This window comes from Felis catus, chromosome C1, assembly GCF_018350175.1.
Source record: "Felis catus isolate Fca126 chromosome C1, F.catus_Fca126_mat1.0, whole genome shotgun sequence".
NCBI lineage: Eukaryota > Metazoa > Chordata > Mammalia > Carnivora > Felidae > Felis > Felis catus.
In genome coordinates, this window is record NC_058375.1 from 98,842,742 (window position 1) to 98,868,736 (window position 25,995).

A 25,995-nucleotide genomic window follows, 5' to 3' on the forward strand; every position below is an offset into this window, starting at 1 on the left:
CCGTATGGGTGGCGGTAGCGCTATGAGGCATTCCTGTGCCCACCCAAAACCTGACCACAAAGCATTCAAAGGGATTATACCCAAGGGTGAAGCTGTGCTGTTGCAGGGAGCCTTGGTGGTCAGCTGTGGGGTTGGCCAGCAATTTTTCACACTGTGCGGCAGCTGCTAAGCCCCGCCTACTCAAATTTTCCTCTAATCCTGTCCAAGTGACTGAGAAGCTCTCCAACTGGTGACCACAGGAGGGGCTAACATCAGGGAGAGAGAGCCTGCTATTTACTTATTTTAGGGGACAGTCCCACTGGTAGGTGGCCAGGTGGAAAGAGGGGAGGGAGACTTTTCTCTCTTCTGTAAAGCACTCACCTCCCCGCTTCAAGATCAGGGAACATGGCCCCAACCTTAATGCTCTTCCAGCATCCTTGCCTGTTTTGCATAATTCTTGGACATGGGTCCCACCCATGGCAGAGGGTGCAAGAAAGATTCTCCCTCCATCCCACCCGGCACAGGATATGCTGATAGCCCATCTTCTTTATGGGCGACATGTAACATATCTGGTTGGGAATCTAGGCTTTAGACTCCCAGATGGGGCTGACAGACAACTTACACTCCGAGTCTTCACTCTTGAAAAAGCCAATGAGCTTGATGTGGTCCTCAATGCGTTCAAAGGCTTGGACTTCCAGTTTGCTGTTGATGATCTCCACGGGATCCTCAATTAGCTAGAATGCCACACACACACACACACGTGTATGAAATATGTTCCAACAAGAGAACTGTTCCTTCCTCAGTGGGGAAATCAGGCACTCATGTAAGCTACTTTGGCAGGAAGCTGTGGACCCCATGCATCCCCAGTGAGCACAGCAGCAGCGCCTTCTGAGGAATGGACTTAACTCAGGAGTAGATTGACTGGGCAATTCTGTCTGTCTCCTCCTCTATTGAGTTTGGAATAGTCTGTGACTCAATTCTGGCCAATGGCTCTCGGGGTAGATTTGCTAAAAGCTTTGGGAAAGTTCTCCTTTCTTTTAAAGAGAACAAAGGAAGCCAGATCCTCCCCGCATGCCCGCCCTTACCTCCCATTGCATATGAATGAGATGTGAGTATCAGCTCCTGCCACTGGCTTTCTGGTAACCAACCTGAGAAGAGTCAGCTGGAGGACAAAACCAACACTCTGAAAAGCAGACTACCTGTGATTTGTCAATAAGTCTAAAATTTGCCCTCTCTCTGCCCTTCCATTTGTGCTTCTAGGTAGCTGAATTTGGTTTCCATTACGTGCATCTAGAAGCCTCCACTTGGCTGACAGAGATGGGCCAGTGCTGGGTTGACCCAGAGTTTTCTGTTGCCTCCTTCACATTTTTAGGGCTTGTAGGTATGGGTCCATGAGAGAGCCGAGAGACTCTTGGGTGCTTTTTTGCAGGAGGTGGCCTTCAACTCTCTTTTGACTCACTCTTTCTGGGTTTTTGAGGCCGTGAGGAAAAGGCCACAGGCCACAGGCCACTGTAGATAGGAAATCACCAGCATAGATGTCGTTTACCTGTACAGGTATCTGTTTGAAAGCATTCGACTTCACAGCTATTATTGAAAGTGTGAGTTTGTTTATGGATAACATATTTTTATAATGTCTGTTCCTCTATCTGCCTGAGCATATGGATCTATAGTGTCGTGCTTCTGTGGCTGAGAGGGAGTATGATATCGGGGGCTCATTAGTCCTGCCACCCTCAGCTGATTGTTATTCTGTCTCTAAGTGATTACCCATCTCTCTTTCCCACTCTCTCCAGAAGCCCTGGAGCAAAGCCAAGGGGCGTCAGGGGCTCCTGGTGTATAACTGCTAAGAAAACTAATGTGTTGCCTACACGATCCCGATTAGTGACCCTCTGGTCACTAATAAAACAGTTTCTAAGGTAACTTAAGGGCCAGCTTCCCAGTAGAAAATAGCACTGTGAAGTAGGTACTCCCAGGTTTTTTGTGAAGCATGAGGAATCTGTCTTAGACCAGGACAGATTATCCAGCTTCTCTGTTTTTACTTTGGGGTTTTACATCCCCCTGTAGTTGAACCCAAACAGCTCCAAGCAAGGCCACTGAGCATAAATGCTTACGTCCAGGAGAAACTCCACCAGGACGTCAGCTGCAAATTCGCCATCAAACTCAATTGTGCGATCGCCCTTAAGAACATACAGACTTCCTTCTTCGTCAAAACCTGGAAGAAACAAAGAGTCCCCAAGACAAGTCCCCAAGATGACAAGACCAAGTCATCCTGGTGCAAGAAAAATCATCCCCCGGGCTGAAGTCTGGCTCAAGATCTATGGAGCTAGCATTAACCTCAGGATCAGTTCCCCTTGAAACCACCCCTGTAAAGGACACCCTAAGTACACATTTAAATTGAAATAGTCAAGAACCAATGGCCCCACCTGGACTTTAACTTGATAGAAAAATCTATTCTCTACCCTACCACTGCTTTCATTTTCCAAATATGCTGCCAACCTCATTCTCCCTATAAAATGTTTCCGTGCCCACTTGACTCCTTTTAGCCGGGCATTCCAGTCCCTCCATGACCTAGTGCCAATCCTACCCTTCACATTCTCCCTTGGGTAGACCCGCTCTCTTTGTGTGCTTCCCTCCTTCTTGCCCTCATGCTGATGTGAAAGAGTGTGTAAAGGAAAAGCCACAGAGTGTGGTTCTTTACACAGATGTTCTCCTGGTTCCTCAAATTTGGAGGGACCTCCAACCCTGCTCTCATCCTGGTCAGTTCCTTTGGATCTCGGCTTAGGACTCATCTTTCCCAAGAAGGCCACTCCAATCTCTCTCACCACCATTATTCTTCTCTCAGTTTCATTTACAGGTACTCACTGGAAGAGTAAGGTCTCCAAAGGCAGGACCACTGTCACCTTGGTGTCCCCAGAGGCTTGCACAGAGCCTGGACACATCAGGCACCCCATAAATGTCCGTGGCCAGAATGAGCGGCTTGCTTTTCTATCGTGGCTGAATTCTGCACATCTTTTCCCAGTTAGCTGATAATGCTGCAAGGGAAAGTTCTGCCTCTTCTCTGCCCTCCATTGCTGCTGGCGTAATGCTATGCACTTTAACAAATGTTTGCTGGAAAACTAGGTTTCCCTCCGGGAATGCTAAATAACGCAGGCTGGCATTTAGTCTAACTGCATGGCATCCTTAATTCCTTAGACAAATTGTTTTCAAACTTTCTGTTAGCTGGAGAATGCTTTCTCCAAAGGAACTCTCCTGTAGAGCCTCTAGAGAAGAGGGCACATCCTAGGGCACATATAAAAAACCCCAGACACATTCTGGAGCACCATTTGTAAATCTAAAGGGTCAAGGTGTCAAGTATCCTTGAGGCCAGCAATGACCAACAACAACGGGTAACTTGGGAACATCAGCCAGTGTCCTGATGTTGGAGTTTTCTCTGAGTGAAACCAGTTAGGAGACTTTTGTAGTAGTTCAGGCATAGCCTGACGGAAACCAAACTCAGGCAAATGGAAGGAAGGATGATGAAGAAAGAGCAGGTTCACAAAATACCACTGTCCTGTAAACTCTGAGAGCCAAACAGTCCAAAAGAATCTGCTCCAATTCCTCCAGGCTGAATGTAGAGAAAAGTTCGTTTAGATTTTTCAAGCTCTGTCCACTTGAGAATACCCACTGGTCCACTCTTATAAAAGCCTATCCAGCATTTGCCTCCCACCGCCCTAAATTCTTAGATCACTGGAATACTAGTATTTTCCCCTAATTAAATTTACTGGAAATTCTCTCAAATTCAACTTTCCATGAAAGCAATGGGAAAGAAGACTAGGGTATCAATAGAATCTGGGGGCAGAGAAACAAGTCATTAAATTGCTTTTGACTAGGGAAACAGTTTAACATACTCTGTTCCCCCGACCAAAGGGGGAAAATATTCCTTAATTTATCCCCAGGAAAGAGATACCACAGACATTCTTAATAATCTGCTATCGTTTTATAACCATGAGTTCTTCTTTGTGTCTAACCTAAATACAATCTCATAAAATTTAAATCTTAAAAAAAAAAAAAAACTGGTCTTCTTGAAAATAAAATAGAGAACAATTGTTTGTAATGCTCTAAGATAATGAACCTCCGTGTACCTGAAGCCACTAATCTTTCTCCCCCCTGCGTTTACTACCCCAAATCCAATTAACCTTTCTTCAAAGGTCCTGTTTTATAAGCTCCTGCTATATTTAAATAGCCATTCTTCACTGGTCATGCAGAAAAGGCAAAATGGGCAGTACATGTGTGTGGGTGTTGGGAAACCAGAGGAGCTACCCATATTGTCTCTCCTTGGGATTAGGGCTGTGAGCGTCTTAAAGTGCACTTGAACTTGAGCGTGACGTATTGACACAAGAGATCACAACACGCACCGTGTGGTCACTTAACCATGCTGCGTCTAAATCCCCCCTCTCGCCCTTAATGATAATGCCCAGCTGGGGTTTAGCTTTACATTTAGAAACCACTGGGACCCCAGGGTCACTACTATTAACATTATCTTGTGTTGGCTGCTTCAGCCAAGAGATAAGGAAATAATAGATGATGGAAGAAGAGATTTGCTCTCTTCCAGAGAGATAACCATGGCAGTGAGATGAAGAGGCTAGGCTTTTAGCCTGTTCTAGGAGCTGAAAAGAAAGGTTTGACTTCTTTGATGTCAATTTCTATGGTGATACAAAGATATATTTGATGATTCATGTGAAATCATTCAATTCAAGATATATTTGATGATTCATGTGAAATCATTCAATTCAATTCAATTCATTCACTACTTTCACGAAACTCATCCCCAACCCAAGACTAAGGTGTGCAGAATTGTTTTGTATTAACTGAAAAATAGTCCAGTTACCATGCAAGAAGAAATGAAACTGTACTTTTTTTTTTTTTTTTTTTGCAAGACACATTTGTTTCTTCCTGGTATGCCTAAAGAAGTCCCACTTACCCAGTTTCTTGGCAAGCTTGGCTTCTTTCTTGGCATCCACCATCACAAAGCCTATATCTTTATGTTCCAGGACCTGGGCCACAAGCTGAAGGGAAAGACAAGCCAGACAGTAAGGGGACCAAGGGCAGAAAGATGGTACAATATGTTACGGGATAATATTCTGACATAATGACAAGAAGATTATCCTCCATACGTCCTGTTACTCTGACCAATTCAAGCAGCAACAAAGAGATTCCATGCCATACCCCCAGGAGAAGGATGGTTTAGCAGAATTCTGAGAACCTAGGAGAAAAAATATGAGGACCAGACCTAAGATACAGGATTTGGAAGTACATCCACTGTCTCACACCCTCCTCTGCCCTTGAGGTAGATCAAGTTTGAACTGAGAGAAAGAAAAATCAAAAAGGAAGCAAGGAGTATTTGGACAGCCGCAGGTACATGACAATGGGCCCAGAGCCCTTCCCTTGCCACCAACCGAACATGGAGTCAGGTGGGGACACAAGATATCACAAGGTACACTTTGTGGTCACTTAACCATGCCTCATCTAAATCCTCCCTCTCATCCCTGAAAAAGCTGAGGAACCTTAAGATGAAGGAGACCTGTATCCCCAATACTCAAGCATGGTCCTTGGGTTCCTTCAGCCCCTGGGCTTGTGGAGTTGAAATGCCCACCGGGTGTATCTGGCCAATAGACCCAAGACGGCTTCTGACGCTTTCCCACAGCCCACTGAGAAAAAGAACCAGTAGAGGACCAGAATGGAACCATCAGCCCCAAAAGTGAAAAGGGTGCAGCAGGGTCCTAGGTGGACAGATGGTTGGACACCAGCACAGGACTGGCATCACGTGAATCTTCCTGAAACTCAGATTTAAGGAAGCAGGGAAACCCTCAACTGACAGAGATCTATGTCCTGCCATCTGGTGAATGGAAGCTTAAATAGAAACAGTGAAGGAGATACTAGAGAGATCATGAAACATTAATGTCACTTTTCTTTAAATTAAAAAAAATGTTTATGTATTTATTTTGAGACAGAGAGTGAGAGCCAGAAGGGGGCAGGGAAAGGGGGAGAGAGAGAATCCCAAGCAGACTCCATGCTGTCAGCACAGAGCCCCACATAGGGCTCGATCTCATGAACCGTGAGATCATGACTTGAGCCACAATCAAGAACCGGATGCTCAGGGACGCCTGGGTGGCTCAGTAGGTTGAATGTCTGACTTCGGGTCAGGTCATGATCTCACGGGTTCGTGAGTTCTAGCCCCGCATCCGGCTCTGGAACCTGCTTCCGATTTGGTGTCTCCCTCTTTCTTTGTCCCTCCCCCCTTCGTGCTCTGTCTCTTTCTCTCAAAAATAAATAAATGTTAAAAAAAAAAAACTTATAAGAAAAAAAAAAAGAACCGGATGCTCAACCGACTGAGCCACCCAGACACCCCTTTCTTTAAACTTTTTAAAAAAGGTAATTATAGATTAATGTGCAATTCTAAGAAATGATACAGAGATCCCTTGCACCTTTTACCCAGGTTCCCCCAAAGTAACATCTTGCAAAACGATAGTGCAATATCACAAACTAGACATTGGCTTTAATGTAGTCAAGATACAGAACATTTCCATAACCACAAGGACCCCTCATGTTATCCCTTTATAGTCACATCCTCTTTCTCCCAAACTCATCCCCTCCCTAAAAAGATTTCTACAACCTTTTCATTTGAAGAATGTTACCTAAGTTCAATCACATAGTATGTAGCCTTTTGGGAGTAGTTTCTTTAACTCATCATATTTCTCTGGAGATTCATCCAGATGCTTATGTATATCAAAAGGTCATTTGTTTTTTATGTGCTGAGTAGTATTCACATGGTATAGAAGTACCACAGTTGGTCAATTATTCATCCATTGAAGGACATCTGGGTTGTTTAAAGTTTGGGGCTATAATGAATAAAGTTGCTATAAACATTAACGTATAGGCTTTTTGTGAAGGTTGGTTTTCATTACTCTAGGATATATGCTCAGGAGTGTGGTTTCTGGGTATAGCAACTGCATGCTTAATGTTTAAAGAAACTGCCGAAGTGTTTTCCTGAGTAGCTGTACCACATGACATTCCCACCAGCAACGCAGTGACGAGCTGTCTCATTCTTCCACCTCCTTGCCAGAATTTGGAGTTGTCACTATTTTTAATTTTAGCCATTTTTACAGATGTGTAGTGATATTTCGTTATGGCTTTAATCTGCATTTCCCTAATGTCTAATGAGGCTGAACATTTTTTTCATGTGCTTAGTTGACATCTATATGTCTTTCTCCATGAAATCCTTATTCATGTCTCGGCTTATTTACTAAACAGGTTGTTTTTGATTGTTGAGTTTTGAGAGCTCTTTTAATATTAGTCCTTTTTCAGAGATGTGGTTTACAAACATTTCTCCCACTCTGTAGCTTATCTTTTTATCCTCTTAATAGGGTCCTTCACAGAAGAAAACATTTCAATTTTGATGAAGTCCAATTTATCGGTTTCTCCATTTATGGATTGTGCCTTTGGTGTTAAGTCTAAGAACTCTTTGTCTAGCCCTATATCCTGACATTTTCTCCTAATTCCTTTTCTAAACATTTTATAGTTTTAATTTTACTTTTGGGTTCATGAACCATTCTGAGCTACATTTCAGTAACGTGTGAGATTTATCTTGTTCTTTTTTGTTTTTTGGCCAGCACCATTGTTGAAAAGGCCATCTCTCCCCCATTGAATTGCTTTTACACCTTTGTCACAGATCATTTGACACAATTATGTGGATCTATTGCTGTTTTCTCTCATATGTCTGTCAATATCACATGGCCTTGATTACAGTAACTATATAATAGCTCCTGAAGGTGAGTAGACTGCCTCTTCCCACATGATTCTTCTTTTTCAAAATTGTTTTAGCTAGTTTAGTTCCTTTGCATTTCCATATAAACTTTAGAATAATCTTGTCTCTAATTATAAAAAAAATATTTCTAGGATTTTCATAGGAATTACATTGAACCTTTTTTTTTTTTTAATGTTTATTTTTGAGAGAGAGACAGAGCATGAGCAGGAGAAGGGCAGAGAGAGAGAGGGAGGCACAAAATCTGAGGCAGGCTCTAGGCTCTAAGCTGTCAGCACAGAGCCTCACATGGGGCTCAAACTCACAAACCGCAAGATCATGACGTGAGCTGAAGTCAGATGCTTAACCCATTGAGCTATCCAGGTGCCCCTGCATTGAATCTTTAAATCTGTGTATCAGGGGCGCCTGGGTGGCTCAGTCGGTTGAGCATCCAACTTCAGCCAGGTCACGATCTCGCGGTCTGTGAGTTCGAGCCCCGCGTTGGGCTCTGGGCTGATGGCTCAGAGCCTGGAGCCTGCTTCCGATTCTGTGTCTCCCTCTCTCTCTGCCCCTGCCCCATTCATGCTCTGTCTCTCTCTGTCTCAAAAATAAATAAACATTGGGGTGCCTGGGTGGCGCAGTCGGTTAAGCGTCCGACTTCAGCCAGGTCACGATCTCGTGGTCCGGGAGTTTGAGCCCCGCGTCAGGCTCTGGGCTGATGGCTCAGAGCCTGGAGCCTGTTTCCGATTCTGTGTCTCCCTCTCTCTCTGCCCCTCCCCTGTTCATGCTCTGTCTCTCTCTGTCCCAAAAATAAAATAAAACGAAAAAAAAATAAATAAACATTTAAAAAAATTAAAAAAAATAAATCTGTGTATTAACATGGGAAGAAGTGACATATTTACTATGTTGTCCTCCAACTCAGGAATATGGTATGCCTCTCCATTTATTTAGATCTGCTTTGGCTTCTCTCATCTGCATTGTGTAATTTTTAGCACACAAGATGTATGCATGGCTTGTTAGATTTATACCTAATTATTTAAATGTTTTGAGTGATTATTAATAGCATTTTAAATTTTGGTGGTCATGTGCTTATTGATGGTAAATAGGTATATAATTGCTTTTTCTATGTTTATCTTGTATCTTGCAACCCTGCTGAATTATGATTAATGCTAAGAGGTTTTTGTTTTGTTCTTTGCAGATTCTTTTGGATTTTTCTATGTAGACAATCATGTCATTTACAAAGAGGGACAACTTTTTCCCCATATCTGTATGCCTTTCTTTTTTTCGGTTTCCTTATGGCACTGACAAGAGCTTCCAGCATTATGTTCAATAAAAGTGGCAAAAGCAGACATCCACACCTTGTTCCAATCTTAGGACTTGGTCTACTTTTCCTTTCCGTTCTATCAGTTTTTGCTGCACACATTTTGCAGTTCTGCCCCTTTGTGCACATCCCTTTAGTATTTCCTGTTTTCTCTGTGGAGTGATCCTGGATCTATTTGGCTCTGCAGTTTGTGCTGTAAATCCCTCTACTTCTTCTTCTGTGGTTGCTTCTCTCATTTTCTCTTCATTCCTACATCTGCCTTCATTTTTCCCGGCGTCTCTGTCTTTTCCCTTGGATTTCCTTTCCTCTTATAACTTCTTTGAGGGCTTTTTTTGCCTCTTCACTCTTCCTTGCCATTTTCTTTCTTTCTCTCTGCTGCTAACTACTTCTGTTCCTTTAGAGCTAAGGATATTGGTGGGACGCACAGAAGCTGCTCTGTGGAGTGTCCCTGGTGACCAGGGGTGGAGGGGCGGACAACAAATGGCACCACCTGTCCCTAGGGCAGTTTTCTCTCCTTTCTTGGATTTTGGCTGAGAATAGGGAAAGCAGGCTTTGGATGAAAGACATCATTATCAGTGTTTATGTTATGACTCATCTTGAGCTTTCCTGCAATACTTAAACAGGCTAATATTTCTGGAAAGTCACTTGGCTTTAGCCTATTGCATTCAATTCATTAGACCAGGTCGTTTTTGAAAGAGTTTTCTGGTTTTCATTATAAGCCACTCTGTCCTACTTAGTGCCATCAAAATGTTGATTTAAATGCCCCCTTGTCTATCATGCAAAGTTAATAATGATCCTATTAAGTTTCCCTACTCTTACCGCAGGAGCCGTTAGCAGTGGCTCTTAAAGTATAGCATGCATTTAAATCACCAGTTAAAATGGGGCTTCCTGAGCCTCAGCACCAGAAAGTAGAGAACAGAGTTGGGTGGGGCTCAGAAATTTACATTTTTACAAGCCACACTACCACATCTCATGATTCTGACACAGCAGATTTCACACTACACTCTAGAAAGCACTGCTATAAATGATTGTCAGTTGATCCAAAAGTGATACGGTGTAATTTTTTTCACCTGTGACCCTCAGGCCCACGTGTGGCTCTGTTGACCCCTCTACCTCAGGCATAGGAGAGACATATTAATAATAGTAAGAATATAAGAGATTAACTATGAGAAGGAAACAGAAGTTTTAACTGACCTCTCCTAGGTATATGCCACCATGTTTTGTTGGGTTTTAGGCCGATGCAAAAACCCAGGCATGGAAAGCATGGCCTCCAATTACTTTATTGATATTTATATGTGACTTTTGAACCTATATGAGTGAGAGGTGCTATCTCAGATAAGCTGAGTTCTCTTTCTTGGGTTTCCTGTTTACCTAAGCATAGCCGGTCACTGTCCTAGGATCGGATGGATGCACAGAGCCGGCACTCACAGATGGGCCAGAAACCCGTGCTAGCTGAGACCTGCCCACCTCTTCCTTGGCACAGTCCCGACAGTGTCTGTCACTCTCGCCTCCCACCCTGATTAGGCCCAAAGCCTGCCCACTTGAGCTCTGTCATCGCTCCCATCAACCCTCGCAAGCACCCCTCATGGGCTGAGCCAAGGGTGGCCGGGGCTGGCAGCAACCCAAGAGAGAGCAGTGAAACTGGGTTGGGGGAGAACGTCTGTGGTGAAAGTCCGGCCCCCCCTGGGCTGAGTCCTGACATGACCCAGTCTCCCCAGGACTGAGAATCCCTGCCAGGCTGATGGGGGCTGGCCGGACATCGTTTGCCTCTCGCACTTGGCAACACCTTGCGTCGCCCTTGCTCCGATCCTAAATCTCCAGCTCATATGTTCCTTTCCCCACTCTCCCGCAGCCCAGCTCACTGCGCTCTCTCAGCTGCTGCCAGCCTTGGCGCCCCTGGCTGTAAAGCCAGCTCCAGGCTCATCTTTCACTCCAGCCTCCTTTCTGTGAATTCCAATAGCCCATGGCAGGGGCGTGGCTCTCTGACACTTATTTTGCAGTCAGAGTCATGTCTAAGTCTCTTCTGTTTTGTCCATCTCTCCTCCCTAAGGGGAAGGACCCCATTTTGTGCCTTGGGTCTCTCATCTAGCTCCTTAGAGATACTCTGCATGCTTTGGATGAATGGATGGATGGGCCCATGCACTTCGTAAGTTCAAAGGACTTCTGAGCCAAGTGGGAAGAGGCAATTGTCACTAATTACAGTGATTAAGAGTTACAAACATGAGGAAGAGAAAAAAACAGAGTCAATATGTCTCCTAAATTCCAAGAAAACTGGAATACTCTCATCCCATCTGACTGCAATTTTCTCCTGTTGACTTATCATCTTTCCCCTGCTGGTTTTGTTAGTTTGGTTGGTTGGTTACTTCTCTGTCGTCTGTCCTAGAGACTGGGGTCATCTCTTATTGGTTGGCATATGCAGTCCTGGGCACTGGTGCAATGCTTATTCTTTCCAGAAGCATTAGGATTTGCTTTGACCACAGATGATTCTATTTTTTTAAATTTAATCTTATTATTTTTTTATTTTTTTAAGTTGGCTTCACACCCAGCACAGAGCCCAACACGGGGCTCAAACTCATGACCCTGAGATCAAGACCTGAGCTGAGATCAAGAGTCAGACGCTTAACTGACTGAACCGTGCAGACACCCCAGATGATTCTTTTGAGTACAAAACTAACTTCATAAAAAAAAAAAAAAAGTTGTACTAAATAATATGCACAATTCAGTGTAAATAAGCATATATGATAGTATACCCTTTCTCTCTAACTTTATATTGCATTGTATAGATATTTATTACACCAGTGTTACCTCTGTATTGAGGGAATCAAAGTAGATCTCATCTTTAAATGAATTAATGAGTCTCTTCTTTAAATAGTTTATCCCAGTCATTAAGAATACAGCACTTGGCATCAGCGACCTGGATTCCTGACTTGGCCCTACGTGCTGTGACTCTGCTATAAAATATGGATGATTACAGCCTATTTCACAAGGCTGTTGTAAAGATTACATGAGATAATGCATGCAAAGTTGTTGACACAGCTTTGGGCATGCGGTAAGTGCCAAATAAATGTTATATTTTGTTCTTAATATTATGACAGCTGGATAAGGTTCTGGACCTTGTGCCAATTCCAAAGGATCAAAGCCGAATGGACTGGAATGGAAAGAAAGCAAGAACTATGAATTGAGGACCTGCTATGATCAAGGTACGTGCTAAACAAAAGCGTGTAAGACACGTTAGAGCATCCAGGACCGTGTGATTTCATTAAGGGAGAAGCTAATGAAAAATTACCTGGTAGGTACTAAAGAAAACAAGGGTTATGGAGACTTAGAGCTTGTGAGCAGGGAAGTCAAACCATGCAGAGCCTAGTGGGGGCTGTGATAAGCAGTGTGGATTTACCTTCCACACACTCAGAATGAACTCTCAAATCCCTAACGTGGCCAACAGGACCCTGCCCAGTTTGGCCTGCCTGCCTCTCCAACCTCATTTGGGGCCACTCAGCCTCTTACTTAATACCCTCTTCTTCAGTTCCTCAAAACGTCAAGCTGTCTCCTGCCTCAGGAGGTCTTTGTACAGGGTATCCTCGTTCAGCTGTGTCCCCACGCCCAAGGCTGGGCACCGGCCGCAGCTGTCTGCCAGAAATGCCTGGTTCTAGTCACACAAAGGCACGGAATGTGCCCTGCTTCCACGCCCCCACCCCTCTTCCAAGGAGAGCCTTTCCTTCATATTTCACCAACTCTTACTAGCCTTTTTTTAAAAATTCTTTTTTTTTTTTTAATTTTTTTTAATGTTTTATTTAGTTTTGAGAGAGAGAGAGAGAGAGAGAGGCAGGGGCAGAGAGAGAGGGAGACACGGAATCCGAAGCAGGCTCCAGGCTCCGAGCTGTCAGCACGGAGCCCTGATGCGGGGCTCAAACCCATGAACTGAGAGATTACAACCTGAGCTGAAGACGGGCACTTAACCAACTGAGCCGCCGGGCACCCCTATCAACTTCTACTATCCTTGAAGTCTACACGTAAATGTCAGTTTCTCAAAAGGCATCCCCTGACCCCCAGTCTGAATTGGGTGCCTTCTGTACTCTTGTCCAAGGAAGCCTGGGCTTCTCCTTCATACCTCTTTCTCAGTTCATAAGCATACCTCAACCTACACAATCATTTGTCTATACCTACTCATTTGATAGCCTGTCAGCTCTCTGTCCACTTCTGTTTTTCTCCCCATCCTCTCCTCAGTATAGTACCTGACCAGAATGGATCTCAAAAAACACTAGTTCTTTGCTTTTGGTATGATCTCATCTAAATGTAGAATCCAAAAACAAAACTGAACTCATAGATACAGAGAACAGATGGGTGGTTGCCAGAGGTGGGGTGGCGGGGAGGGGGGGGGGTGGCTGAAATCAATGAAGGGGGTCAAAAGGTACAAATGTCCACTAATAAGACAAATAAGTCCTGGGGGTGTAATATAGAGCATAATGGGTATAGTTTTGTATATATATTATACATATTTACATATATATTATATACGTTTATATTATATATAATACTGTATTGTATATATATAATACTGTACTATATATATAAGTATATATATACAATACTGTATTGTATGTCTGAAAGTTGCTAAGAGAATAGATCTGCAAAGTTCTCACAAGGAAAAAATTAGCAACTATTTGTGGTGATGGATGTGTTAACTAAACTTACCATGGTGATCGTTTCACAATATATACATGTATCAAACCATTATATTATATACCTAAATCAAATACAATGTTATATGGCAGTTATATCTTAATAATAATATATCTTAAGATTAATATATCTTAATAATTGTTTCATTGAATATTTTCATAAAACAAAAATAAGATATACTGAAGTCATCTGGTTACATTAACTGATGGAAGTGTTATATTACTGAATTCATCTGTAAAATGAAAATATGATAAACACTGCCATACTTTTCGCCTATCATTTAAATCCCAAATTCATAGGATATCACATTCAACTCCTGATTTTCAGGAAAATCTATTTATACAGCCAAAATCTGTTCTGAAAAGTAGAATGGTTACTCTCTTTTGTATCTGCACACTGAATGTTACTATTTCACATCCATGTTGCACATGAAGTAACCTATAAATTGCAATTTTAAGGGACTATGGTAGGTACCATCTTTACAATATGGTGCACAAATTTCTAAATTAAGCACTTTCATATGGAAATTGAGATTTCTGACTTTCCTTGAAATATCAGAAGAGCTGGAACTACATCTCTACCTTTTAGTAGATAAAAACACACCATTTGTTTTTTAAGTAAATGAACGAATGAAAGAGGAGGCTGCTTGGAAAAGGAGAGGCCCACTAGACTTTGAACAAGGAGGAGTGTGTGGATAGGCAGAGGAGAGCAGCGAGGGCATCTCAGGAAGACAAAATGGCAGAAGTGGAGGTTTGGAGATGCAGACGTGCAGAGTGAGTGTAGAAGAGGCTGACTTACTTGAACAGAAAGCTTATTTGAGGGCACTGAATGGAGTGGTGTATTTAAGGTACACGAGAGAAAGAGTGTAAAGGATGTGAATATTAGGACGAGCAGTTCTGAGTTGGGGGTGTTTGGGTAAGAGAACGATATGGCTAATTTGAGCTTCAGGAGGGTTGATCTGAGGGCATAGCCCGGACAGACAGAAAGAAGAGTGGAAAGGAAAGGTGACCAGCTGAGAGGCTGATGCCATTGTCTGCATGGGAGACGACTGATCTCAGACTGAGGCAGCAGCAGTGGATGGAGTGGTGATGCCACAAGCGAAGAGTCCCTCAGACTGGCCACTCTTCCATGGCTTTGGAGAGAGAAGGGAGGGAGACCACACAAAAAGAGGAGGCAAGATGACTCCAGGGTCTCCAGCCAGGGAACGGGGTGAAGGACAAAACAATGGCATCAGGAGGGCATGCCAGAACCGGAGGCAGGGTTCTCAGCTTGGATTTAGATGCAATGTGTTCATGGCAAAGTCCAGCCAAGAGCTCGAGGTGCCAAGCTGGCGCTCAGGGGGAGAGGGCCCAAATGGAGTGCTGGAGGTGAGAGGTGGAAGTTTAAGGGTGGGTGGCATCTTCAGGGACAACAGTGGGTATGGAAACCACAGCGTCAAAGACTGACCACCTCGTAGGAGGCAAGAGCAGGAAGAGAGAGGAGCCTGCTCTGGAGGTGGAGAGGAGTAGGGGGCAGAAATCAGAAAAGGACAAGGAGCGTAGTGACTCCGAAGTCATGAGAGGGGAGTGGCTTGAGAAGAAGCAGGTGGTCGGTTCGAATATTGCATGGAGGAGTCATGGACAGTAGGACCGCCATGAGGTCTCCTTTCAGGACTGGTAAGTCACTGGTGACCTTTTAGAGAAGAGCTGGGCCAGGAGCCAAAGCACTGGGAGTTAAGCATTTGAGTGGGTGGCAAGGACATGTTAGAGCAGGTGTGGATCACTTGTTTAAGAAGTTTGCCTATGAAAGGTAGGAGAGAGTGGTACAGCAGCACTGGGGGGCACGTCATGTGGGGTACATCCCGTGGGCCTCAGGACAGCATATGAGGAACACCAGGGCCCCATATTTGTCCCTCCAAGTCCAGTCCCTTTGTGGCATGCCTCAACTCCAGGGACAGATTGAAGAAAGCTACATTCATACTGCATTTCATGGTCAGAGGGAAGGTGGGGAAGGCATGGGGTAGCAGAGGAAAGACAGTGGCTCCATTAAAGGGAACTGAGTGTGTGTGGGGGATACCTTCTGCAAAGTCAAGAATTCGAAGAAAAGGGAGGACTGAGGAGCCTGGGGAAAAGTATCACTGATCTTTGCTCCAAGTGAACGTCCCTCAGGCCAGTCATTAAAAATACCCTGGCTGCAATCCTGTTCTTCCCATGTAAGCCAAGAAGCAAACTGTTTTCACCCACTGTCCCTGATACCATCTGGCAACGTGTCAAGCAATTCAACAACTGTGTGTCCTCCCTTGAAACCGGAGAGCTGATGTTTATCCCCGGTAATCTCCTGTCACTTTCCACCACCCTCAAATGAGGCCCGGGCTATGTATAGCTGGGCATTGCACGTGATGTCTCCACGCGGGGGGCAGGCAAGGGAATGGAACAGCTATTTTATGAGAGTGAAGTAAATATTGGGGCCTGTTGGGGCTGGAATGGGTGGCCTCTGATTATTGGGGTAAGAGGGAGGCTGTTGACTGTTTTATTGGCACTGTGAGGCTCTCACTTCGGTCAATGCCAGGGAAGAAACCCAAGGGCCAAGGCTGTGTGTTTTACACTCTACCATGTTGAGAGCAGTATAGCAACTATAATAAAAGTATCACCCATTGGGTGTTTGTTCTATGCTCCAAGGCCTTGCATGAATTATCTTATTGAATCTTCCCCAAACCCACATAAGAGTAGAAGTTTGCAGATGAGGAAATGGAGGCATAGAGAGGTCAAACAACTTGCCTAAGGCCACACAGTGCTTAAGTAACATAGCTGGGTTCCCGACCTGACACCGTGGCTCCGGAGCCCCGGCTCTCACCCATTACATTCTACTCCTGCACCTGGGTCTTAGAGAAACCCAGGCTCCAGTCATCAGCTGTGAGACTCTGAGCAGGTCCCAACTTCTCCCATCTCAACTTTCTAGTCTACAGATGAGATCTCATTCTTGTAGAGGTTACATGGGAACAAGTGCTTAAGGAAGGTTTGTTCCCTCTAAAGTCACTTGGGGCAACACCATGACATTGAGCTGGTAGTTAGTGAATCCGAGCCCACATCAGCATTACTTGGAGGAAGGTCTCGTGAAAACACAGATTTCCTGGGCCCACCTCAGAGTTTTTGACTCATCAGGTCTGGGGTGGGATTTGTGACACGCACTTGCATTCATGACGAGAAATGCATCCCTGGTGACGCTGATGCTGCTGGTCCCAGGCCCACACGTTGAGAACCACGGCTTACAATGGTCTCTAACCTATAATCACAATCTTTTATCACATAGCATCTTGCGATATCCATACAGACTGAATGAGAAAGGCCAGGTTTTTCCCTTTTCACACTAAAAACATTGCTGCAATGGAATTTTTTTTAAAAAATGGCTTTGACTGACATGGGACCAGGCCACGCCCTTTAACCTTGTTCTAGGTGGGGTTCTGTTGTGCCCCAGAGGCTGTGAAAATGACATCTGGCAGTCCCGGACCTGACCTCTTCTGGTAGCTCCCTCCTCAGCCTGCCTTAGAAGGGAGTCCCACAAAGTAGTCACTATGTTCTGGAAGCCAGAGAGACACCAGCCCTTTTCTTTTTAAATTTTTTTTTAACGTTTTTATTTATGTTTGAGAGAGAGAGAGAGAGCACGAGCACAAGAGGTGGGGGACAGAGAGAGAGGGAGACAAGAATCTGAAGCAGGCTCCAGGCTCTGAGCTGTCATCACAGAGCCTGACGCAGGGCTCGAACTCATGAGCCATGAGATCATGACCTGAGTTGAAGTTGGACGCTCAACCAATGGGGCCCCAGAGACCAGCCGTTTTCTAACTAAAACTTCCATAGTTTGGTGCACCTCATCCAAAAACAAACAAACACATACACAATGCAAGAGGTGCTTCAGCTGACGGAGAAGCTTCCTAAAGATAAAACAATGAGCAGACCAGGAGCTCTTTGACTTGTCGCTCCCAGAGCGCGTGGTGAAAAGCAGAAGAGAAGCCTGTTGCTGCTTGGCTGAACCGTATCAAATGTCTGACCAGTGTCTGTTCTGCTAGCATCTGCTAATGACAACAAATAGCATGGATATCCAAAGCGTGGGGACAGCAACATGCTCTCACGTACCCAATAGTTTCAAGAACAGCCCTTTGTTGTGCGCCAAACATGTGTCAGTCGCCTTACACATCCCCTTGTTTCTCTTTGTAAGAGCTCTGTGCTGAAGGTATTGCGGTTTCTAATTTTACAAAGGAAGGCTGGAGGAGTGAAGTGACTAGTGCAAGGACTCCAACCAGGTGGGTCTAACTCCGAGCTGTGTGCTTCTCTGCCAGGGGATATTGAGGGCTCCCGTTTATGTGTTGTGTCCACTTTTTTCTTTGAGTCTGGGGGATGCTCTCATTGTCTTCATAAATAAATCGGGTGAGTGTGGTCAGATCCGTTTGATGTCCTGAGCCAACTTGGCCGTGTGTGTCGGTGTGAGGTACAGGCAGGTGAGCATGTGAGGGAGTACCTGTTGGCTTGCCTGGCCCGCCTCCATGCCCAGCACACAGCAGATGGTGAGGAGAGGCCGGTCTGGCGTGGGGCACCGGGCAGCAGGCAGGCACTCCTGGAACAGGCTCTGCGGGCACTCAGAAGCGGGTCTGGCCGGCCCAGCCCAGCACGCTGCAAGATGGCGCACTGGCCACCTTCCTGCATGGCTGTCCAAACAGAAATGGCTTATCTGGATAAAATCACATCCAGTTTTCAGAAGAGGGAGCCTCTGAGGCTTTTTTGTACAGACTCAGTACTCTGGACGGCTGGCTTTCTTGGTGGAAGAAGTCATTTTAGATGCTAAGGCCGAGCTGTCAATTATACAAAAATCCTCCACACCAACCACTGAGACTCAAACTACAGGAGAGCGGGGCTGCTGCTTTTAAAGAAAAGCCGAGTGATTCTGAAACATTTTATTTTTGACTTTTTATTTTACTGCTTTATCTTATGATAGTTTTATAGTGGTGACTTTCATGGTATCTCACGTCTCCATTTAAACATGTTTAACTTTGGGAGAAGGTCTACCTAAGGGATTTGATGGCCAGACTTGAGTAACATAGTGAGAGAAGAAACTTCCAGTGGTTTAGAAGTTCTGAGTCAACAGTGTGTTTTCCATTTTGTGAATCTCTATTCCATCTCTATATGGAAGGAAGAATTTCACTGTCGTCAACTCAAGCCATGATCTTATAATAGCGCTTCTGTCTTTCCAACATCTGCCCCTGGGAAGTGCACAGCAAACTCTCATCAAATATTTGGGCGGCACTTGGGCTCTAAGGAGATCTGCAATTTAAGAGTGGGCATGGTTATACATCGTGGGAGAGAGGACTGGCTTTATGTGAGGGTTCGTTCCCAAAGCCAAACCAAAATAAGCCTGACCTCATCCAGTTTTACAGAGGGCAGCAGGTGCAAGTTTGGAGAATGCCATTTTTGGGCAGTGAACAGTTGGAAGAAATACCTGAATCCTGTGTGTGTTGCTATTCTCTGCCCACAGTTCCCACATCATTCCATCTGTAGATTTACTCGACTCCAGCAACTTAATTTTGCCTTCCTCTCCTGGGGTTTAGGAATGCAATCATGGGGACATTTGCCAGTGCTAAATAGGTTTGAAGGCAGGGTCAGCCTCACAGAGCCCAGAAGTTTCTGCCCATGCTGGATATATAGTTGGGACTGAGAGTCCTGTGGTTTAAAAAAAAAAATCAGTTTTACCCCTATGTCAGTGGGATTAAGCAAAGATGACAAACAGGTCCCTGAATCTGACAGAGTCAACCTAATTTTATACTATTCCACTCAATTCTTTTTTGGAATAAATTTCATGTTAAAAAGAGATCAAGGACAAATATATTTTCAATATAGGCAACACATTTATAATTGCTTGCCTTTCCCTCTCTTTCCATCCATCCATCCATCCATCCATCCATCCATCCATCCATCCAGTGTTTTCTGGATTTTTATTAAATCCCAAGTAGGTGCTAAGCATTAGTCCATTTGCTCACACTGGTCATTTTGGTTCAACATAATCCAATTGTACAATTAAATGTTGCTCAAGCATGGGTGAGAATCCAGAATACAAGCTAAAGACTCTTGTCCCCTTTTAAGTTGGCCTTGCTTACAAACACAAAGCAATTCCTTTCAGCTGTTCCTTGGTTTAGTAGAAGGAACATGTCATTTGGAACCAAACAGACATGAATTCGAATCCTGATACATGCTCTGCCATTTTATAGCTTTGTGACCTTGGGCAGTCTACTTTCAGGATCAGTTCTTTGCAGATGATGTGAACAAATGTTGTTAAGAGTTAAGTAAAGTAACATATATAAAGCGCCCATACTGGGTACACTTCATGGTAAATTCATAACAAGTGCTATCTCCCTTCTCCTCCTTCTCTTCTGTTCACTTAACATTCACTCAACAAACACCGCTGAGTGCCCACCATGAGTCAGATGCTAATGTAGGTGCTGGCATACAGCAATGAAGAGAACATTTTGCCTCTGCCTTTGTGGATTTTACATTCTCTAAGGGCGTCACACATCGGGCACCGTGCCAGCCAAGCTCTATGGAGAAAAGACAGAGTAGGGAAGACAGGTCAAAAGGAGTGCTCAGAGAGTGATCTGTGTAGGAGGTCAGGGAAATAACTTCTTTCATAAGATGCCATTTAAGCAAAGAACTAAAGTTCTTTGAAGGTGAGTTCTTAGCATTAATGAAAGAACATCTCCTTAGCTGTAAGGGGCCATGCCATCTGCATTTTGTAAGGAAGCGGGTATGAATATTTGATGGATCAATGAAAGGGTGAATGTTTCTCTTTGGGGAGCCATGGGCTAAGTTTCACATTATAGAACACTCACGAGTTTGCTGTAACCAGTTTTCTCATAGTTTCCTGTTAAACATGGTAACACCTTAGTATCCCCTATTCTCTAGGGTTCTTTGATTTGTCATTTCTTGGCAGAAAAGGGCAATGCAACACAGCAATCCAATAGATGTTTTTCGTCTTTCTGAAGGTAAATGCTGGACCCTGAGTGAAGATTACTTTCTGATCTGACCTTAGAAAACCCTGTAACTCAAAGGGAAACCTCTCAGGTAGGGTAAGGCTTCCCATGAGCCCAGTCATCCCCTTTTAAGGAGGTCCAAAGTGTGAATCACTGACTGTCAGAGAGGACAGTGGGAGTGCACTGGGAGGCTTGGGTGAGACCCAGAGCAGATTTGAATCCCTACAGCCCCAGTAACCAACTTATCCCAGCAGTTCAAACAAGAGGTGTGCTAACCGGTCCAATAGCACTGGAGAGAGGCAAGAGACAAAGGGTCAAGCAATTACAACACGATTCTGGTCATCTAGAAAATTTCTCTCACCCAAGAGGCCAGTACTATGCTTTGGAAACTTTAACATGCCTATGAATCACTTGGGAGATGCCATTTAAATGGAACCAGCACCCAGGTGATGTCACTGGAACTGCTCTGGGTTCCACATTTTGAGCATCAAGTCTCAAGCGCCTGTAAACTTGGCTGCACGCGAGAATCACCCAGGGAGCTTTTAAATTCTGTAGTACATAGATATCATCTCTTACCTCATCATCAATGAAATCAGGATCTGGGGGGAGAAGACCCAGGCACCAGTATTTTTAACAATTCTGTGGTGATTCCAATATGCAGCCAAGGTTGAGACCTATTGCAACCGGCCAAGAACACGGTCTAAATTTCGAGCAACAGGTGAAGAGAATTAGCAGTTGATAAGCACTGGGTATATATTTCAGACCCTCAATTAGGCATCCTACATAGATGAACCTCCTAAACAGTAATCAGCATAACCAAATAATAATACCTGCTACGTGTACAGCTTCTTATAACGTTATGAGAAATTTCCATTCACCTGCTTTCATTGAAGTCTTCTCATTCACTGATAGAAACTACGTGACTGGTTTAGCAGAGGAGCAAAATGCGGGGCTCATCTGTGACTTGCCCTGGATCCAAAAGCAAGTGTCAGGGAATTTCGGCACTCTGAACTCCAGTTGTCTGCTTTTCCTGAGCATGGCTCCCTCAACTGAGGTCAGATGTAAGGGGACGGCCATGCTCAGAAAGCGCACACGAGAGTCACGTCAATGACTCTGGGCGCACTGGCGGGTCTGAAGAGGTTGTGCTCCCAGCCAAAGATATTTCACCGATGTGCAAATCGATTAGGAGACTAGGTTCTGAATAGAGAAGGGAGCTCGGTCTGTTAGGGATCTTGGTAGACTCAGAGCAGCAGCAGCAAGAGATTTGCTTAAATAGTGGCAGAACCCAGAGGCTGACATGGCCCAGGATTCTGATCCTTGATTCTGCTACAGATGGTGGAACCGGCCTCCCCCCCCCCCCCCCACAGGGCCTCATGCATAATCTGTGCCAGAGTCACCATCTAAAATTATTGGAAAATAATCTGCTTACCAGTCCTGGAAAATTGGTCATAACAACAGGCTGTCTTCTTCCTGGTGGATAGGCCATTTCCAATAATTTTATGTGACCATCCTGCAATCAATATCTAAGAGGGCCCAGGACAAAGCCATTGGGCAGGTTGTGTGCGGATGGCAGCAACTTTCATGTGGTGAGTGGAAGTTGGACTTCCATAAGCAGGAAGAAGAGAAGGTCCCCAGAGGGGGACACAGAGGAGCAGCCTCGGACCTCACACCCCAGCTGAGGCCTGTTGAAAATAACAGGAATACCAAGTCAACCTGGCATGAAACTACCAGGATGGTGTGGCTGTTCCTGCAGGACCCTGGGCTGCCTGCCCTAGGGACTGCCTAAGGGACCTAGCTCCCCCTCAGCAACTGAAGCAGTTTTAACTGTTCACAATGAGGAAGGCACAGCTCGTTCATCACTCGTTCACTGGCTCATTTGTTCATTTATTCATGCTAACGTTACTCAGAGTCTGGTAAGAGCAGTGGGTATTTGGTGAATTAATATTTCTGTTCAGGGATTCATGATACTTATTTTCATGTTCCAAATCGCTCAGTAACTTGCCTGAGAAGATCCCCCAAGGCTTCTCCTAATCCAATAAATATATATCGGTTATGGGTTGGCCTGTTTGCATGCTCCCACAAAACACATGTACACACTTAATAGTATCAGCTTTGAACATGAGGGGTGCCTGGGTGGCTCGGTAGGCTGAGTGTCTGCACTGTGACTGAAAATGTGGAAGGGGTCTAGTTAATGAACGGTGTTGGCGAAGAGGCTTAGTGCATCAGGCACGGACTTGGCAAAGCCCGGGAGAGCAGAGGGAGAGCTGAACATGGGGAGGGGGTGCTTCAAGAACCTGTGATCATGGGCAAGCCACTCGTCCTCTCTGGGGCTTAGCTGCCTACGAAAAAGCAACATGGCACCGTGTCACAAATCCTGAGCTCTCTGAAAATGGCCTGGTGTCCTCAGTCTGTGAAGTGATAGGGTTAGGCTGGGGCCGTCTAAAATCGTGACTCAAGAGTGGAGTGCAGACTGCAAGTTGCCGGTATTTGTGAAGTACTTCCTGTTTGCCAGAAGCTGTGCTCTTGCCAAGCCACCGCCGCCGTCTCTACGTCACCAACATGGAGCCCGAACGCAGAGGGGCATCTTCCTTGGGAACGGGGCCCCAGGTCTACCTGACTCGGAAGCCCATGTGAGAGCGCACCACTTCTCAAGTATTTCGACCCAAGACAGATGGGTGATGTTGGAGGACTTTCTGTGACACCCTTTCTAGAGCGCGTGATAGCAGCAGTAACTTGCATGGCAGTTTCAAGGGAAAAGTAGAAGCAAGAAACAAAAGGACAAGGAGGAATCAAAATCACCGGGCACGTCCTCCTCCTGTGCCTGAGTCCGGTGAGGCTAACAGAATCTGGCTGCTGTGGTGTAACTCAGTTATGGTCTGGGCTGACGCTGGAGGAAACAGCATGCAGCATGGCAACTCCCTTTATAGTTGTGTTGACACCTCAACAGGAAAATGGGGGAAAGGCACCGAAAAATAATGCATGGGAGAAATAAATATAAATGGCAGATAATTTTATGGGAACATTCCATCTCGCTAAGAATCAAAGAATTTTCATTAACACTACAATGAAAACCTCAACAAAGATTTTTAAAACTGAAAATTGTGTCAACATCCCCAAATGGTGGACAACTTATCTTAAGAATATGCATGGTCATATACCATGGAGTGCTAGGCCAGCCTTAACATTGTTTGTCAAGAATATTAAACTCTTTCGTGACACAGAAATACAATGTACTGAAGTGAAAAAAGCAGGAAACAAAACTGTATAATTGGTATAAACCCACTGAAAACTGTACGTTTACATATAGACAGAAAGTACGGGGGAGAAATCTATCAGAACGTGAACCATGTTGCTTTCTGGGTGGATGCTTTTATTGCCTTCTTTTTCCTTTTCCATGTATTCCAACATTTCTAAGTGAGCATGTGCTATTTTCTGGATAAAATGCCCAACCAGGAATCGGGATTCCCAGCTGCCTGAGTCCTGTCACTACAAAGCCACGGCTATGAAGTAAAGGTTCAGAACAATCTAGATGGTGTTCAAAGAGAACGTTTCATCGAACATGGCATCCATTCAGCCAGCCTCTACAGAACTTCTCTATAGAACTAGCTACCACGCACTGCCTCCGGTGCCCTCCAGAGCCAGACCCCGGCCAAACTGGAAAGAAGTTTGAGCTCGGTGTCACCTGGTGACATTTATTTATTTATTTATTTTTTTAATTTTTGGGACAGAGAGAGACAGAGCATGAACAGGGGAGGGGCAGAGAGAGAGGGAGACGCAGAATCGGAAACAGGCTCCAGGCTCCGAGCCATCAGCCCAGAGCCTGACGCGGGGCTCGAACTCACAGACCGTGAGATCGTGACCTGGCTGAAGTCGGACGCTTAACCGACTGCGCCACCCAGGCGCCCCACCTGGTGACATTTAATTTGCCCTTTTTCTGCCCAAGCTTTTAGTGACTTTCTATTCTTTCCCTACTCCTCTTCCCTCTTGTCAAACCCTGTTCCCGCACGGGACTCAAACGTGGTCAGATGCAGGTATAAGTGACTGGCAACGTTTTAAAGGACTGCTACTCTCAGAGGGGCTTAACTGTGTTTGGAGAAAAATCCTCCCCTAAAGGAATGAGACCCTCATGGGCAAATTTTAGGAAAATCGGGTGGGAAGATCCCTGAGGGCTGTCAGAATCCTTGCTCTTGCGGTTCCCTCCCCAGCCCTTGCTTATTGGCCTGGTAAATTTTCCTCGTTTTCACAAACCAGTTCTTCCTTGTTATACCTTCTGTGTCTCTCCTGGGAAGCAGGGCCCTTGTTCTTTGTGCTCTGGGAGTACCTTCTAAGTTGCTCTACTCTTAACAGTGACCCCATTGCACTATAGTTTTTTATTTGCCCTTCTTCCATAATAGGTCAAGAGCCACCTGAGGGTCTCATTTTCCTGTGTCCACAGGATCTATCCCAAGACCCAACCTCTAAGTAACAGACAAATGACTGATTGATCAGCATTCAAGACCCTGAGTCAGGGAGTGACCTGCTCACCCTGTGGAGGGGGATGTTTCTGGGTCATTTTTCTTGTCATCCCTTAGAACGGTGGGCAAAATATACACATGACCATAGTTCCTCTGGGTTTTTAGCAGAATGGGGTGGCCCTTACATGACAGGTCATGAGCTCCTAATCCCTAAAGATGTCTCAGGTGTTTCAGCTGGGGGATAGCAACTAATAACTGCAGAATGAAATCAACTTAATAGGTTGGAATCAATATATATTTTTTTTAATGAAGACAAACAGAATAGACTCGAACAGAAAGAATAAAACAGAAGACAAAAGAATTTTGTTAAAAACCCAAGTATTTCTCCAAATAATAATCAGTATTGTCCCATGAAATCTGTGTTTCTGTTGTGTATGTGTCCCTGAGTACTAGGTTGTGGCGAATTATGACACAGAGATACCAGAAGCCACCTTCCTGAACTGGCTGGAGGAGAGGAGCCAACTGTCCCCTGCACTGTCCACCCATGGCTGAGACCTCACTTCCTGTGGACATTGGCTGGGGGCTGCGTCCTTGCCTCTTATCCCCCTAAAGCCACTGCACTGGAACAGGCAGCGTACTTCCCTTCATGCAGGTCTGAGGTCCAGGGAATTCAGAGGACAAAATAACTGTTTTGACTATGAAGAAAATGTAGAGGCTTAAGTCACTCTCTTTCTACCCATGGGATTCATGGAATCAGTTTTGTCCTGGACTCTGAGAAAGAGCCTGCACCTGA

General features: G+C 44.9%; 1 protein-coding gene and 1 long non-coding RNA gene across 2 annotated transcripts in view; both read right to left on the reverse strand.

Moving 5' to 3' along the window:
• CASQ2 (calsequestrin 2) overlaps positions 1-25,995 on the reverse strand; it is a 63,881-nt gene that overhangs the window by 34,982 nt on the left and 2,904 nt on the right. The window contains exons 2-4 of the mRNA XM_011285085.4: positions 4,937-5,021; positions 2,088-2,188; positions 602-713 (exon numbers count right to left, since the gene is read on the reverse strand). Coding sequence (XP_011283387.1) covers positions 602-713; positions 2,088-2,188; positions 4,937-5,021 — 298 coding nt within the window. The remainder of the gene's footprint in view (positions 1-601; positions 714-2,087; positions 2,189-4,936; positions 5,022-25,995) is intronic.
• Positions 17,421-24,493, reverse strand: LOC123379013. The gene is made up of 3 exons (XR_006582902.1): positions 20,196-24,493; positions 19,224-19,444; positions 17,421-19,048 (listed from the first exon to the last, which is right to left on the reverse strand). It is a non-coding gene; the product is annotated as an uncharacterized LOC123379013 (long non-coding RNA).